Source organism: Pelecanus crispus, chromosome 4 (assembly GCF_030463565.1).
Source record: "Pelecanus crispus isolate bPelCri1 chromosome 4, bPelCri1.pri, whole genome shotgun sequence".
Classification (NCBI taxonomy): Eukaryota; Metazoa; Chordata; class Aves; order Pelecaniformes; family Pelecanidae; genus Pelecanus; species Pelecanus crispus.
Window position 1 is genome coordinate 78,077,422 of NC_134646.1, and position 15,908 is coordinate 78,093,329.

General features: G+C 37.1%; 1 protein-coding gene across 1 annotated transcript in view; it reads right to left on the reverse strand.

Moving 5' to 3' along the window:
• The window catches only part of NSD2 (nuclear receptor binding SET domain protein 2), a 67,979-nt gene that overhangs the window by 20,239 nt on the left and 31,832 nt on the right, over positions 1-15,908 (reverse strand). Inside the window, exons 7-8 of the mRNA XM_009480361.2 lie at positions 13,998-14,079; positions 12,843-12,967 (exon numbers count right to left, since the gene is read on the reverse strand). Of these exons, the coding sequence (XP_009478636.1) occupies positions 12,843-12,967; positions 13,998-14,079 (207 nt within the window). The remainder of the gene's footprint in view (positions 1-12,842; positions 12,968-13,997; positions 14,080-15,908) is intronic.

Sequence of the window (15,908 nt, forward strand, 5' to 3'; positions counted from 1 at the left end):
TCAAAAGGACTATATAAAAATCATCCTCACCAACTCAACAGCAGCCAAAAGAAAACACCAAAACTTTGTAATATGGCATTTTATTTATACTCAGTTCTGTAATACAGTCAGCTAGAAGTGCCTAGCCAGTAACACAGGGCTATCTTCAAGTCCCTTGATTAAAGTTTGAATACATGTTTTATGAGAGTAACAGTTAATTTTAGAAACTTGGTAAACTTCAAGCTGCATATGAAAGTCGCTGACCCAATATTCTCCAAGAACGTGGGAACAATATATAGAAGAGAGGAAGAAAGAAGAAAGTGGCTCTCTGAATATGTTTAAGGAACGTTATATAGATAACAATGAATTCAAAATACTACTACAAGAGACAACACTGTTATGGATAAATCTTACGTAACAGATCTAGATGTATTAAAGATAGAGGATTTTTTAAAATATTAATAATTTACTTGGAAAAAAAAAAAAACCAACCAGGTAACATATTTAAAAGAAAATACAGGGCAGTTTTCAGTTCAATAGAATTTAGGGAGGGAATGGACATTTGTCTCATCTCACGTTACACCAGAAGGTGCAGAAATTCATCTTGTTGCCCCCACATGGTACTCAGTGAGTTGCATTTGGCTGAGTACATTCTCCAGGACAGCATTACCGCTTGCAATTGAAAAAGAAACCTGCCACTTCCCTTTGAGCTTGTTCTAACAGTTACTCACACATGCCATCAAAAATACTGCCTCATGTCCCTTTTGAGTTGTCTAATGGCAACTCACAGTTGACCATGCTTTCTCCAGGTATTTCAGCTATATTAGAAGTCCTTTGGAACCAGACATTTTCCTCCTGTGAAGGCATGCTGCAATTAAGCCCGTTTCAATCCTTTCTGGTAAGCCAGAACGCCCTCTAAGTTTCTCCCTGAGGAATTTTTTCCGGCATCAAGAGAATTTTGGTGGGTTTCCTCTAAACCTTATCTATACTTTGAAACAGTTGTTGAAATACCAGTCATGAGAACTGGAGGCAACAGCTCATTACAAGTCTCATAAGTACAATATCCAAAGCAAACCAACACGCTACTCTTCTTCACTGCTTCTGTTCTGCTGGGTAAGGATCTCCCCAAGTCTTTGCAATACAGCACTGAAAGTCACTGTAAATTGCCGCAGTACTCAAGAGATCATTTTGCCAATAGCTGTTTGTCAGGATACAGACACCCCGCTTTATATGAAGAATTTGCTTCCTGTTTTCAGACATACGATCTCATATTTATCTACAGTAAACCACATTTTATTAAAAATGGCCCAGCTTACTTCGTAATGGAGACAGCTATGTGCAACCTCCCATGTCAGCCAATCTCCATGTAATGTGCAAATTTATTAAAAGTGATTAATTTTCAAATCAGAAAGAAAAATGTAAAGCCGAACCAGGCCTAGCATTAGTCTTTATAAAATCCCTTTAGAAACACTGGTTTGAGCAATTACTTCGCACCATTGCTGCCAGCTAACTTGCATTTAACATTTGTTTTCCTTGGTCATGTCTAAAAATATTTGTAAATTGGATCAGATGGATGGCTGTCGGTTGTTTTGGTTTTTGTTATTTCTTCCAGATTACTTGCAAGGGTTTAAATGCATTTCCTCTGTGCAAATGCATACTATCGAAGTGATTTGTACCTACACTTCACCTATGAATATTTCTACACTGGAGTGATTTGGAGATTCTGCCCAACCCTTTTAGAAGTGGCTTAAAGAAACTGCATGTAAAATCATTGCTTTGTTCAGGCACCAGGAAATCTCTGTCCCCTGGAAGGAGCTGTGAAACAGTAAACTGCAAATGCAACCTGAGTGCATGGCCAGGAGCAGCCAGTTCTCGCTGGGAAGGGGCAGATAAAGAAAGGTAGCGTGGGAGGTCGGCAAAAACACAAAAACATTTTCCCTTACGGTTTAAGTAAACTTACACACATGCTTATTTTTGGTTAAACTATTCCCACAGAAACATCAATTAGTATAAGCAGTGCACTGCTCTAACATTTTTAGTACCTCATTATGTTCCTGTTTCAACTAGCCAAAACTAGTCATGTTTAGAAAAGAAAAAAAAAAAAGAAAAAAAAAAGCTGGAAGGTCTTAGATCTGTATTTCTTTTCTACTTAAAAAAAGAGTACTCTCTATGTTGGAAACAAAACAATCAGTCTTATGTTAATTTGCACACCTAAACCCTGAGAAGAACCATTTGTGCAGCACACCTTAAGAGTTATGATAGTCTTCCCAGCAGCAAAAGCTATACAGTCTTGCCCTTGAGGAAAGCACGCCTCTTCCCCCAGCTCACTACTTCTGAAGGCAGAGCAGAGAAACAGAACATATCCAGTGACAAATACATTCAGTCACAAGAGAATAAGGTTTGTTTCAAAGCAGCGGTTTCCCAGCTTATCTTATATACTTGTAAACTGTTCAAACGAAGGATGCAGACCTCTATATGGAAAGGCAACCCTATTTGCAGATGAGTTTTTCAGAACCCCCCTAGACAGAGGTCACCAAATCCCAGCCATTTGTGAACCATAGGTTGCCAGCTATTTTCCTGAAGAACTGAGATTATACTGCCTCAGAATTAATGCACCAGCCCTTCATTTAAATTAAACGGTTACCTAGCCAAAAAGGAGCAGTGTTGGCAAGAATCAAACTCTACATCACAAATGCAACCACAAAACCCAAATTCTATCAGCCCATTCAAGACAAAACTTGGCAATTTACACCCGCCTATAGAGCAATGCTGGATTTCAAGCACCAATACCAACACACATAGCATGAACAAAATACCTTTAGTTCATCAACCGTATGGCTACCAGACTGTGAGTAGCTTTCGAGATCTCTTCTTTACGGCTGTCAGGAGCCTCACACACTTCACAAATCAAATGCTCTATTAACCACCAGTTTTGCACTACACAGACAACCCTGGATACCTGCTCATGGCTGTTGCAACTCCTAAGAACCAAGAGATTCATAAGCAGCTCAGCGATATACTTCTACTGCCTGATGCAGGCTGCTGCTGCAGAACGCATCTCTTGATCCCTGCTACCACGACCAAAGGTTTAGCCATCGCATCCACCAGCCACATCACGTGTAACTCATACACAGCTCGCATCCACTCCACCATCATCTGAATTTTCATATTGGCTAATTTTAAGGGGCTAATAAAGGGGGAAGCTAGCAGATTCCCTGTTATAAGAGAGGGAAGCATTTCTTCAGGGTAATTCAGAGTTTGACCCCAATCTCATCTTCCTTATATCTTGCAGAAGACGAAACACTCTCTACCAGCCATCTCCCTTTGCAAATAAACCCTGTTCTATATAACCATCTTTTGGGAAAGCTCCCTCTATGAAGAGGGCCAGAATTCAACACCTCAGCTCCTGAAATTATCCCAGAATAGCTGATGGAAATTATCAGGGAAGTAAAACGAGCATCTGTCCCTTCAGGCCTGTGTAGAAGAGGCTGAGACAACCTTCATCTAACGTTTCTCAGAGCAGACTTGCAACCTAATGCCAGCTAGAGCACGAGATGGTTGGGAAAACTATATTCATACCCCAAGGAAGCTGCAGCGGCACTAAAAGCTTCTGATTCACCATGGGGACAGTTGAGTTTCACAATAAGAATACTTGTAGATTGAAACAGTCACTAACTAAAGATGATTTACAAGACAATTGCTGGAAATCAGGTCATGCTGACATGAAACACAGCCACCTCCAAAATTAAACATAACGCTTTTGTGGTTTGTTAACACAACTTTCCATAATGGAAGGTCTAATAGTTCACATATGAGTGCCCAAATCACAGCATTCAATAAAAATCAGCACAGGTTTTGGGGGGCTTTTTTCTTTAATTGTTAAGTTGCTAATGTAAATCTTTCCCTTGTGATCATGCCAGAGCTTGTCTTGTCCTTACTTTTGTAATATAATCTCCTTAGCAAAGTAAATTGCATGTAATTAACTCTTCTGATATTCAGGCCAAGGTTCAAAGTAATCAACATTTAGATTAGTGGCAAAACCTGTTAATTAGCAATTTGTAGTGATTGCTGGTTTGCTGTTTTATTCTGGTTTACATTTTGAGTAATTTCTCATTTCTCATAAAGGCAAAGCACTGTTTTTAAGAGTGCAAATTTAGGGGGAAAACAGCAAGGCTGTTCACTTCAGATTTATAGCAAGTGAGAAGTTTCTGCAGTGAAATGGTAGCCGAACTCTATAATCACCTCCACTTTTCATTAGCAATTACCGATGCTGCAACACGGAAGAGACCCTTCTTCTGCTGAAGTCAGTATCATCACAAGCGCCATCAAACTTTACATTTTGCACATCAGTCAGGCTTTCCTTCCCATCTCCTTCAATTATTGAACGTCAACATTATTTTGCCAGTACTTGCCTGTAGAGGCTTTCACACCGCACTGCCTGAACACTGAGCAACCGGGTGGTATTTCGGAAATCAAATGCAGCTTTTTCTACTGGAAACTGCGCATCTGCATACACAAGTGAGAGAAACGGAAAAAACTGGCCTAAAAACCAAATCATGGGCTTTGCTCTTCATTTGGGCTGGGGCAGAACTTACTTCAGGGATCAGTGGGGTTCAGAATATGGTTGCTCACGGAAGTGACAAATTTACCGTCAGGCTCCCCAGGCAATCTTGCCTTTCCCATAATAGTAACTGTGTATCAGTTATTATTCACTACTCACACATGTAAGACTCAAAGGGAACATGTAAGGACACATCACTGCATTTTTCCAAGTTCTGTATAGCTTTGTTACTGGAAAAATACTTGTTACTGAGTCAACTGGGACAAAATTTTGGCATGTCTGTAAATTCTCTGGGTTTAGTATTGTATTTTTAAACGTGAAAAGATACAAATTGTGGCAATGTGTCATTAGTTTAGAATTGGGTCTACTCATCTCAAGGTATTTTGATCAGACATCTTATACTACTACAACTTTTTTTTTGGCAATAGTTACTCAGACCCACAGCAGTAGAGGAATCAGCATATCAAGACTTCGTATCCCCAAAGTATTTTTAATTTTCTTTTGAACTATATGCTACAATTCCCTGTTCACAATAACTAAAAGAAGTGTTTAATGGATTCTTTCAGACAAACTGACCTATTTTTAGAAAGACTATATAAGAATGCTTATAAAAGCAATCTTCAGCATTAATTCTTAACTGAATGAAGATGTTTTGCATACTGCAATATTTGTTCTATAAAGCCAGATTACACCAGCAACCACCACGGAATACTGGGTAATTGTTTAATTGCTAAATATAAGGATGAGATTTACTTTTTTTTTTTACTGCTTCCTGAACTACCTCTCCCGTTTTGTGCAAAAAGGATACACAATGTGCATACAGCTGCAAGGACTGTTTGTCGAGTTTCCTTCTCATGATTATGTTGAGTAAATGAGAATTTGTTTTTGATGGAGGCTGCTGGGCAGGCTAAGAAAAGAGGAGGAAGTGTGTGCAACTCCGTACATTTAAAATATGACTTAAGACACTAGAGTATTAAAAGGAATTAAATTGAGTCAGCTATGTGCATTTTGTGAGTTTATATGTTTATATTCTTAATTTTGCCTTTTGATTGAAGCTCTCTAAAAAGATTAAGGGGAGGGCAGGAAGATGATTTGACGGAAGCATTGTGTACAAAATCACTTCTCAAATGTTTTTCCTACTGCAAGACTTTCCTCGGCTGCAACAGAGTTTCAGTTAACTGCATAGTTCACTGCACCATCAATTAAAGCGTTCAAAGGTGAAAGGATAAGCACTAACATAGGGGAACATTTCTCACATCATTCAGTACATCTAAATGTTGAGTTCAAGTCTACAACAACTTTTTAAGCATTTTTTGCAACCAGGTACCTGATTCCAAGTCTCAGCCACACACCTCAGCAGAAATGCGAGCCAATTCTTCATTCCCTCTGGCTTTTTTTTTTTTAAAAAAAAAAAAAAAAATTGGATGCAAGCTGGTATGTACACTCAGCTTGCATATTTCTAGAATCACGTGGGTGAACTTTGCAAATGGTATCATTAGTTCCACATCTAGATGGTTGAAATTTCACTTATTATAAAAAAAAAAAAAAAAAAAAAAGGTACTGACATATTCTCAGTTGGCATCCAATCATACTGATACACAATACAAGAAAGGATAGCCTGGAATTTAAAAATCAAATGATGCCGTGTTTCAAAGCACCAGGTGAGGATGAAGTGAAATACTTATGTGGACATTTGCTCCATTGACTCACCCACTTGAGGAAAATTTTTGTTTTCCATTTAAAATTTTCTACTTCCTTTCAGACAGCTCCAAAATCAAATAGTAAATACCAGTACCAGCAAAACCATTACACTGTAATTTGAAAGAAAAAGAGGTTCATAAATTCTAGGTCTGAAAATAAATGGCTGTACTCATCCAATCTACAGCCCGAGAACTTAAGAAGTTACCATAGTAAGAACATAAAATGCAACTGTTCTGCTTGTCAAGACTGGCCCTTAAATCAGCTGTTGACCTGGCTATTAAACGTGCTTTTTTGTTTTAGGCTTAGGATTAAGTCTTCATTTTTAAAAGACGATCTATAAAAGCATCTTTGCTGGCTCAGCGTTATCCTGGGGATGGGAAGGGTGTGGTGGTGGTGTCTTTTTTTCTTCCCTGTAAGTGCCTCCTGGCTAAAGAATGTCCTAAGGGACTAGAGCATCAGTATTTGTTAAGGCAAAGACTCGTGCCTCATGGAGTAGAGGTAAGTTTCAAATACTATTCAAGTGTGTGTTAGCAATTGCAAAGTGAGCAACATTCACACTTCTGTGCTTATCAGCTTCACTAGGACTTCCTAGATCCAATTCAGATAAGCTTTCCCTGCCTGGTGTTTGAAGGTTGAAAACGAATTTGGAAATTTTGAGTGAAAAAGTTGCTAATATTTATGCATCTATGGTGCCCACACTGGAATGGGCTCCAACAGTTACTACTCCACCAGTCACACACCTTTTCAGACTTTCTAGCTACAAAAGTGCAATGTTCATTAAAAAAAATCTTCCTCAGAAAACTCACTTTATTAACTCATTCAGTCTTATAAAAACACTTCTTATATTACTCATATATGCTTGCTTAACAGCACTTCTTAAGCATTAAGAATACAAGCTTTGGTCTTAGTCATATTCAACACAATGGTATTCTTCTGTCATGTCGTGCTTAAGCAGTTATAAAAGCAACTAAAGGGCAAATTTTTCCAGAGCCAAAAAAGTTAACCCTCCCGCTTCCCCTTGTTTTACTCGTGCATCTCTTGTTTCATAATCCCAGCTGTAGAACATCAAATGGAAACAGAATCCATTATGTATACTTATTTTAAAGCTAGGGGTATATAAAATGAAAACAAAGCATGGCAGAAAATTATTTCCTTCTGCTTTTTTGTTTGGTAGGCAAGTCACCTCCACAGCAGGATCAGCAGGATCCATAAAAGAAAGGGCCCACAAAGAGTGACCTACCACTCTTTCAGAGTTGTCTTAAGACACTCACTGGCTTAAGTGGCATCCTCTCTCAGGTCATCTGCTATCTTTAAACAGATACATTGCATCTTTTTATGAGCATTTTAGAAGCATGTTTCCATGACTTCTGAATGCTGTTGGCTATTGAGTTCCATCTTGCTTAAAACTAAGGACGCTGCTACAAGCTCAGACTTCCTGACGTGATTTTAGAGTCAGTGATTGCTATACCACAGTCATCCAGGAGGAAGTGGTCTGGTCTGGCTAAGAGCTCTCTCTAGAAAGCTTGGAGTATGCATGTTCTGATAAGCAAACTCTTTAGTCTTTCCACAGAGAAACACCAACTGCATTTCTTTTCTTATTAACAAAATCTCAATGGCTAGAGGGTTTTGGGTTTGGGTTTTTTTCTTTTTAAATCTAAGCACAACTTATATAAGAGTAAGTCAATAAGCAACATACAAACAACAGATCAGACTGTATTCAAAAGACAATCTATCGTGCACCCACACGGAGACAGAAAAACTGACAGAGCCAATTGAGTTACAGTTAACATTTCCTTTATTTCAGTATAAGAATTCCTGAACTGAATGAAGAATGATATTTTGGCCCATACTGCTAGACTAGATAAATTCTTTAAGTATGCGGTGCCACAAGTGTACACAGTACTGTAATAGCAAAAAAGACGGCCTGGGACAAGTTTCATTTTTATTATTAGCAGGAGTTAGACGTTTCAGATAAGGATATTATGCATTTCTGAATTTGCCTGGAAAGTTAATTAAAACTCTGAGAACATTTTAAAACATTATAAAATTGCCTACAGATACTCATGATACTTTGGTAGGGGATGTGGAATAAAAACCTACATTATGTAAACATTCAGTAAACAGATTCTCTGCACTCTGAAGCCTAAGTAATACACAAGATGAGAATAATTACATAAGAAACTTAATTTTCTACACAGAACGTCCTGCCAAAGAACAAGAGTCAAGCCTAGAACTTTTTTCCATGTGAAAGTGGAAGCATCGTAACAAAACTGTATGATCTGATGGATGATGCAGGTCATTTCAGTTATTAGAGGCTTTAGCAGAGGTTTAGCAAGAAACAAGTCCAATTACTTGCAGTGTTCCACAAAAACGTACCCCTGACTGCATACTGGTGCTTTGAAACAGGAAAAAAATAAATCTACAGGCATACAGAAACAAACACAGTAAAACAACTGTCTGCTAAGTCAGAGGATTTAAAGTGACAGTATATATTAAATTATCCTTAAGTACTGTTTTGAAGAGAAAATTATCTTCGAAGGAAGCTAGAATGAAACACTAGAAGCACACTGATTTTGTTTAACAACCTGCAAGGTTAGCTTCAACTATTTTTTCTTTAAGGCAGTAGTTTCTTTAAAATAACGTGAATTCCTTTCTTCCTTCCTGTTCTTAGGATCTCAAAGACAGTTATTTTTTACCTTCAGTAAGTGTGCCTAGAATATTTTAGTTGTATACTGTAGGACAACTAGACTCCAGGGTCAATAAATGGAGCTGAAGTACTTTTTTAGTCACAAGTTGTACATGTCTCAAGACTGCCTTCTCAATCAATTACCTTACCTTTTAAGAATTGTACGTGTTTTCTCCATTGTGTACACATGCTAATACCCATCAAAAAATGCAGAGAAACCAAATCTGCCTCAAATCAGTAATGAGAAAAAAATATACTGTTTAATATGCAGAAAAAGAGCAAAACTTAAGGCTTGCATTATGATAACTTGCATTATTAGGCCTTGGAAACGCAAGAAGTTGTAGCTATAACCAGCAACTGAGCTTGTTTTGACACTGGATGCTACAGAAAGAAGAATTCCCTCTAGGGAAGATATAAGGAACTTACGATGAAAGCAACACCTTCAAAATCTTTCAAAGGCTTCTTTAAACTGCCATCTGCTGGTCAGCTCATACTTCATGAGGGTATGATGAATGACAGACTAGCTAAGAATTTAGAATATTACATGTTCTTTATTTTGACCTCTCTTTAAAAAATTACAATTTCTTTGACAAAGTTCAGAAGTAGTATCTAGACCCTGCAGGATACTATGACACTTATCTGCTGTCAACAATCCATCCAATTTAATGAAGCACGCCAATAACCACAAAAATTGATTGAAAAGCTAAAGCAGATATGTTCATGCCAACACACAAAGTGTGTCAATAATCCAGTAGTAAGGATAATGTAAAGCCTTTTTTATTTATTAAAAAAATACTGGTTACACTCTACTGGCACCTACTACATTATTGGGGGGTGGAGGGCCAAGGTAAAAAAAGAACCAAGAATACACCACCTGTATCTCTTCTCACAAATATCATGAACTTTTGGATGGTTACACCGAGTCTTACATAGGCAGTAAAAAACTACTCCGAGCTTTTGCAGACTCCAAAGTGTTGAGTATCTTTCTCACATCTGGCCCTACCAGTTGCTCATTAAGAATTAGATTTTAAACAAAATCATATTTCACATGAAGTACTGGAGGAAATAGCTACTGATGTCAAGTGCCTAGAAGTACAATTAAGTATTTTGTTTCAAGATTAAATGCAGGTATGAAATTTATTCATTCATGTATAAACACCCTACTGCTTCCGTCCATCCATCTTAAAACAACTTCAGAGCCTGATTTTTTGAAGGGAGTGAAAGCCTACCTTTTAATCTCTGATATGTCAGGTCTATAAATGTTTGTTCTTAAGGCAGAAGTCCATACCCCAACCCCTGTCTCTCTCCCTTGTAAATTAGATACCCAAAGTAAATTATCAATTGAAAATTTGGCCTTGACTAATTTTATAATATTTCAAGTAAACCCCATTAAAAAATACCCCCAATAACAACAAAAAGCATCCAAAGTCTTTTTAAAAAATGTCAAAGTAAGATGCATCTTTCAAATAAGAAAAAACTGAGCACACCCTTCCTGTTAAACACACCTTTCCTGGAACTTAGTTGCAATGGACTGACATTTAAGAGGTGTGCAGCTAGCAACAGTCCTTGACAAATAATAGTCATATCCAGGTTCCATTCTGGAACCAGCTGTCCACAAATAGTGTGGGCGGAAAAGAAAGGGGGGGAGGGGGAAAAAAAAGGCCAGAATCCACTTAGTATTGCTTGTGGAGGTGTATGTACTTGTGGAATACGCAGAATTATTTCTATCTTTGTTAAGAGAGCATCTAAGCCAACATTTAGAAGTATTATAGTGGACACAGAAATAAAAAAGTTAATCAGTAAATGTATTTAATGTTGAGAAGAATTACATCCTATTCAATTAGCTGAGCAAGGCTTTCATCATTGCATGATTGTGTGTGTTTTTTAAACTCTTTCCCTTCACACTCTGGAGAAGGTTTCTCTCTGGATGAAGGCTCTCAGGGCACACACATATTTAGCCATTTAGACAAGTGCTAAATAACAATACAAAAGGGAAAATAGTTTTTAAAGCCACCTACACAATCCAAAATCTATACCTTCCCTTGTTTTTAGAATAGATCAATAGTAAGTTCAGAAACACATGCCTGACATTTTTGTTTTATTTAAAGGCAAAATATATCTAATATCATAGTAAACAAACTGGGTCCAATCCTTAGATGGTACAAGTTCAGATCAGCTTTAAACCATCTAAGGATCCAGCCTACTAATCTACTCCCCCCTGTACCCAGCCCTGCCAAATCTCTGTTATTTGACAGGGCGTATTTTCTGTTATGTTGATTGGGATTGTTTTGATATTTTAAAACCTTTTAAACCCTTAAAAACAATTAATTAACTTTCTAGTTTGTGTATCTGTGTTTTGCAAGCAGTGTATGATGTTACTTTTTCTTACACCTTTTGCTGTTTAGCAGTAGCTGAGTAGATTAAGAGCCAAGTCTTAAAATTTCCATCTCAGCCTATATAACCATATCCTTGCTTACATGTGAATTGTTAAGTCACAACCCAAATTCCTACCAAAATGAGCACTTTGTTGAAAAAGATTTCTGGGGATTTCATTTTATAAACACAGTATCTAGAAATAGGAGAGTCTTTCTCCTGAGATTACAATATTTGGAGATGCGTATTTAGAGCCAAAAAGACAGTATGTTCCTTAAACTGGTCTGGGCTGAATAGATGGTCCCAAACAGAAACAGCCATTAAACAGCAAGTCCCAGCAGTAAAGCCAAAACAGCAGAAGCTGATAAGCCAATAGATGGGAGTCTCTCAATTGAGAGAACAAATATTACTTTACTTGACTGCTGCCATGGACATTATTTCCTGTGGGACTTCCTTTGCTTGTTTTATTGGGATACAGGAGGGAGAATTTGTTGGGGTTTTTTGTTAAAATATTTTTCCAGTTACAGTAAGATATACAGCCATTAACATGCAATCTTTTTTTCCCACCCAAAGGTAAACCATTTACTGAACATTGTCTAGATATTTTAACTGCATTCATTATAGTGTCTAAGTACCTCATGCGTTTGTTAGGGGAGATGAAAAAGTCTCTAGGATAGCTGGAAGCCCTACTCCCTTGTTAGCAGGCGAGTATTTTTTCTACAGCTTCTGTAATACAAACTGCTTGAAGCTGTTTGTCTATGGATATTTCACTAAATCCTACCAACTACATTTCTGAATCCACCTGCAAAACAGCATGCATACTTCACCCTCATGCTGCCACTCTTTGGCTGATTGGTTTTAATAGTGTAGATGACTTGGGGAATGGTTTAATGGATTGTATGAATACACTTCTGGTACATACATGTAATTTATTGGATGTTGATTAAGAAGAATTACAGTTCCAAATATGCAGAGCTAAGACTATGATTAGTAAGTATCAAAAAGATACATCCTTCACTGCCTGCTTAACTCTACGGGGGATGAAGCTATTTGCATCACAGAGAAATAGCACTTAAACAGCCTGAAAACTAATTTGAGCTTAAAGGGGCTCTGCTCAGAAAACTGTCCAGTTCTAGCTCAAACAGAGGATTAGGAAACTTGCTTCAATATAAAAGCTATGGCAACATGACAATATTGAGTTACATAATGTAACTAATGTAGTACACTTACATAAAGTCTGTAGAAGAAAATACAGAACACACCGGCATTTTACTTTGCCTCTAATAGGTTACAATTCTAAAACTTTGTTGGTAAATACATTAAAAACCACAATAATATCTCGACGTCCCCAAATCAGACGTTCGTATTACAATAAATGAATTTGCAATGCACACATTAACAGGTTTCACAGAGGCCAAAACTGTAACTTGTCTAGAGCACCAACGTTAGAGAATTTGCCTTTGATTTTTGTTTTAAAACAAGATTCACACCTGAAAATTTCTGTAATTAAATGGCTGTGTGCAAACACCACTTTTTTTTTACCTCATTCTCAGTTAAGGAAGCTGAAGGAGATGAACTCTTGCTAAAAGCAAGAGTTGAAGATTCTGCTGCTGAAGCCCGATTTCGCTTCTTCAGAGGTTTACATGCATCAGACAGATTTTTCGTTGCTGTAAAATAATTTTGGTTTACAAAGTGAAGTTTGGAACTTTAAAACGTTATCTCCCTGAAGCCATTTAAAATATTCCTTCAGATAAACGAAGGAATGATTTAGGTAGGTCTTCTGGGCACCTACGTAGGGCTGAGAGAACATGAAGTAAGTTTCTGAAACCATGTGTTTTGCCTTGATTTTAAAAATAAAGAGGTTTCTAGTAATCAAATATGTACTACAAATGGCGAAGAAATGTCTTACCAATTTTTTTTGGCTCATTTCTGTTAAAATCAAAATATCTTGTGACTTATGACCTCTTTAAAGGAGAGGTAACAGTTATCTCCTCAGATAAACATTAGAAGGCCTACATGATCTCATCACAATCTGAGTACCACTAACACTTTGTTAAAAGAGGAAGGTTATACACAGGAGCCAGGTATCAGACATTCTCTATGGCACGTCATCACTTCTACATTGCGCAGAGCTTGCTGAAGGTTACTCATCTTTGGCATATCATGATAATACCTAAAGAGACGTGCTCTTACAGAAGTTACCTTAAACTTGAGCACGATTAACAAGTCTGACTTTTGGATTTTGATCCAAGGTTATTTAGAGAAGAATTCCCTCTCGCGCTCCACACTGCCTCCCATCAAGCATCATTTAAAAGGACTAAAAAAATCATATAGTAACTGATTACATTGATGGTCACTGCACTTATTTTATTGGGCTAATGCACAATGACAAATTGGAGCAGTAGGATTTGTATCACTGCTCGTCAAAATCACAGGGCAATAGCTTTAATTTGGTGCCATCAAATGGTGAACTTGTGAACTGCTGCTCTAAATCAGCAATACACAATTTCAGTCAAGTATAATGTTGCAAAATGGTGGTAGTGAAGGAAGAGGGCACGCTCCCCCCCCCATCTGTGGCATAGTGGCTGTAACTGGTTATTGCGTCAGCAAAATTTAGCCGGCTGCCTCAGACAACCTGTTTATTTTAAAATTATTTAATTGAAAAAGTTACATTAAAACTTATTCTGACCACATTACCTGACTGGTTCTTTTGTGAAGAGGAGGTTTCTGTGACCTTAGAAGAGTTTGTTTTTGCTGTTTTGTCATTGCTTGTCTCCCTCTGTCACAAAAAAAAATATGAAAAAATAAAAAAACTCCTAATTTATGAGTGGTTGGATAAAACTGGCAATAACTTCTGGATTTATGTTATTAAAAAGAAAGTGTCTTTACAAATATCTGAATGGTAATGTAGTTAAGGTAGCCCCATTTAAGTGATTTTTAAAACTCATTTACAGCACAGGGTACAAACCCGTAAACCAATGAGAAAAATTAAAGAACACAGTATTCCAGCATCCCACTTATCCATCCCAAACTCAGCATATCAAAAAGGGGAGCTCTAAATGAACACAAAACATGTAAATAATCCTTACTATTCTTTGTCTAAACTGGTCAAATTAACACCTTTAATTATTAAAGGTAAACTGCAGAATTAGTAAATAAATTTGAGAATAAACCCTATGCAGAATTTAAGTCTCAGAAAGGCTTGCTTTCGACTCCACAACTTATAGCAGTGCCATTTTTTAAATTACTATGGTTAAGATTGTTTCAGCATTTCCAAAATAAAAACACTGTTTTCAAGGGAGCATAAACAACACATAAATTTGCTCCAGATTGAGAATTTATCATTAAAAGTTTAGGCCAAAAACTGGGGAAGTTTTTGTCAAAGCTTGGTCAAAATTAGACACTGTTCCTTACACATGCCACTATTTTTTTTTACTTTTTGTATGTTACAAATTCATTCAAGTAATAAGTCACTAAAACTGTAGCCAAGAATGCTTAACCCTGACAAAAGCTCACCTCATTAGTAAGAATAATTCTACCAAACAGAAGGTTTTACATACTTTTTCATATTCTTCATCTGACATTGTTTTACAAAAGATGTGCAGGTGAACAGCTCAAAGGCCAGAGAACTGGTTTCCCTTGTAAAAATAAAATATGAATGGCTAGTGTACTACAGATGTGCTACACTGTGCTTTTACTGACTTCTAAGCAGACAAGACGCCCTAGCACTAATGCCACCAGAGGCTCCCAATATCAGTTTTGTAAGATTACTGTTACACTTCTGTGTAAAAATGAAAGAAAATGTACAGTATAGTTCACTCTTAAAGCATGCTTTACAGAACCCCCATTTTGTTAATGTGCATTTTATATAAATCATGAAAGCACTGATGAACAAATTAATTTTTCAAAACTTCCATATGGGTACTTATGACTTAGTTACTTTGTGTGAAAACATTCAGATTTTGTAAATAAGAATTAAAGGCAAAAAGGACAACTCTCATGCAAGAAGTAAAATGTCATGAAAAAGAGTCATTAAAGCTCCTCCTATCCAAAATGATTGTAACAAAAGCCTGCAGGTAAACTGGGAACAGCAGAAGGAAGATGTATGGTTAGTGTTTACTTTTTTGAATCATTTGAATCATAGACATTTTCACTGTCATTCACTAAATGTTTTGCTAAACAGCCACACATACAGCTAGAAGTACTCTGGGCTGGCAAAGACAGGAAAAAGACTAAGATAATTCATAAAAGAAACCGCAAGCAACCTTTCTATGATATCTGACCTTTCTGTGGACAGAAGCACAAACACTGCTATATGCATTTAGAATTTCCAAATTACCTAATATTTACACACACCAGATTCCTTGTAACTAGTTCTGATAAACGGATCAGAGAGAGGACAACACTTTTTAAACGCACATTACTAAGGCAGCGTTATTAGTGGTACATATCTTAAGGGAATCATTCATCTCATTTATTTATTTATTTTCCTGTTGATACTCACATCTGCATCACAGCATCAAAGATACCAGAACCTCCTCTGCATGAACTATACTGCAACCACCTTTCATTCTACTTGTAATAATGTAGGCTAATTGTAGTGTACAA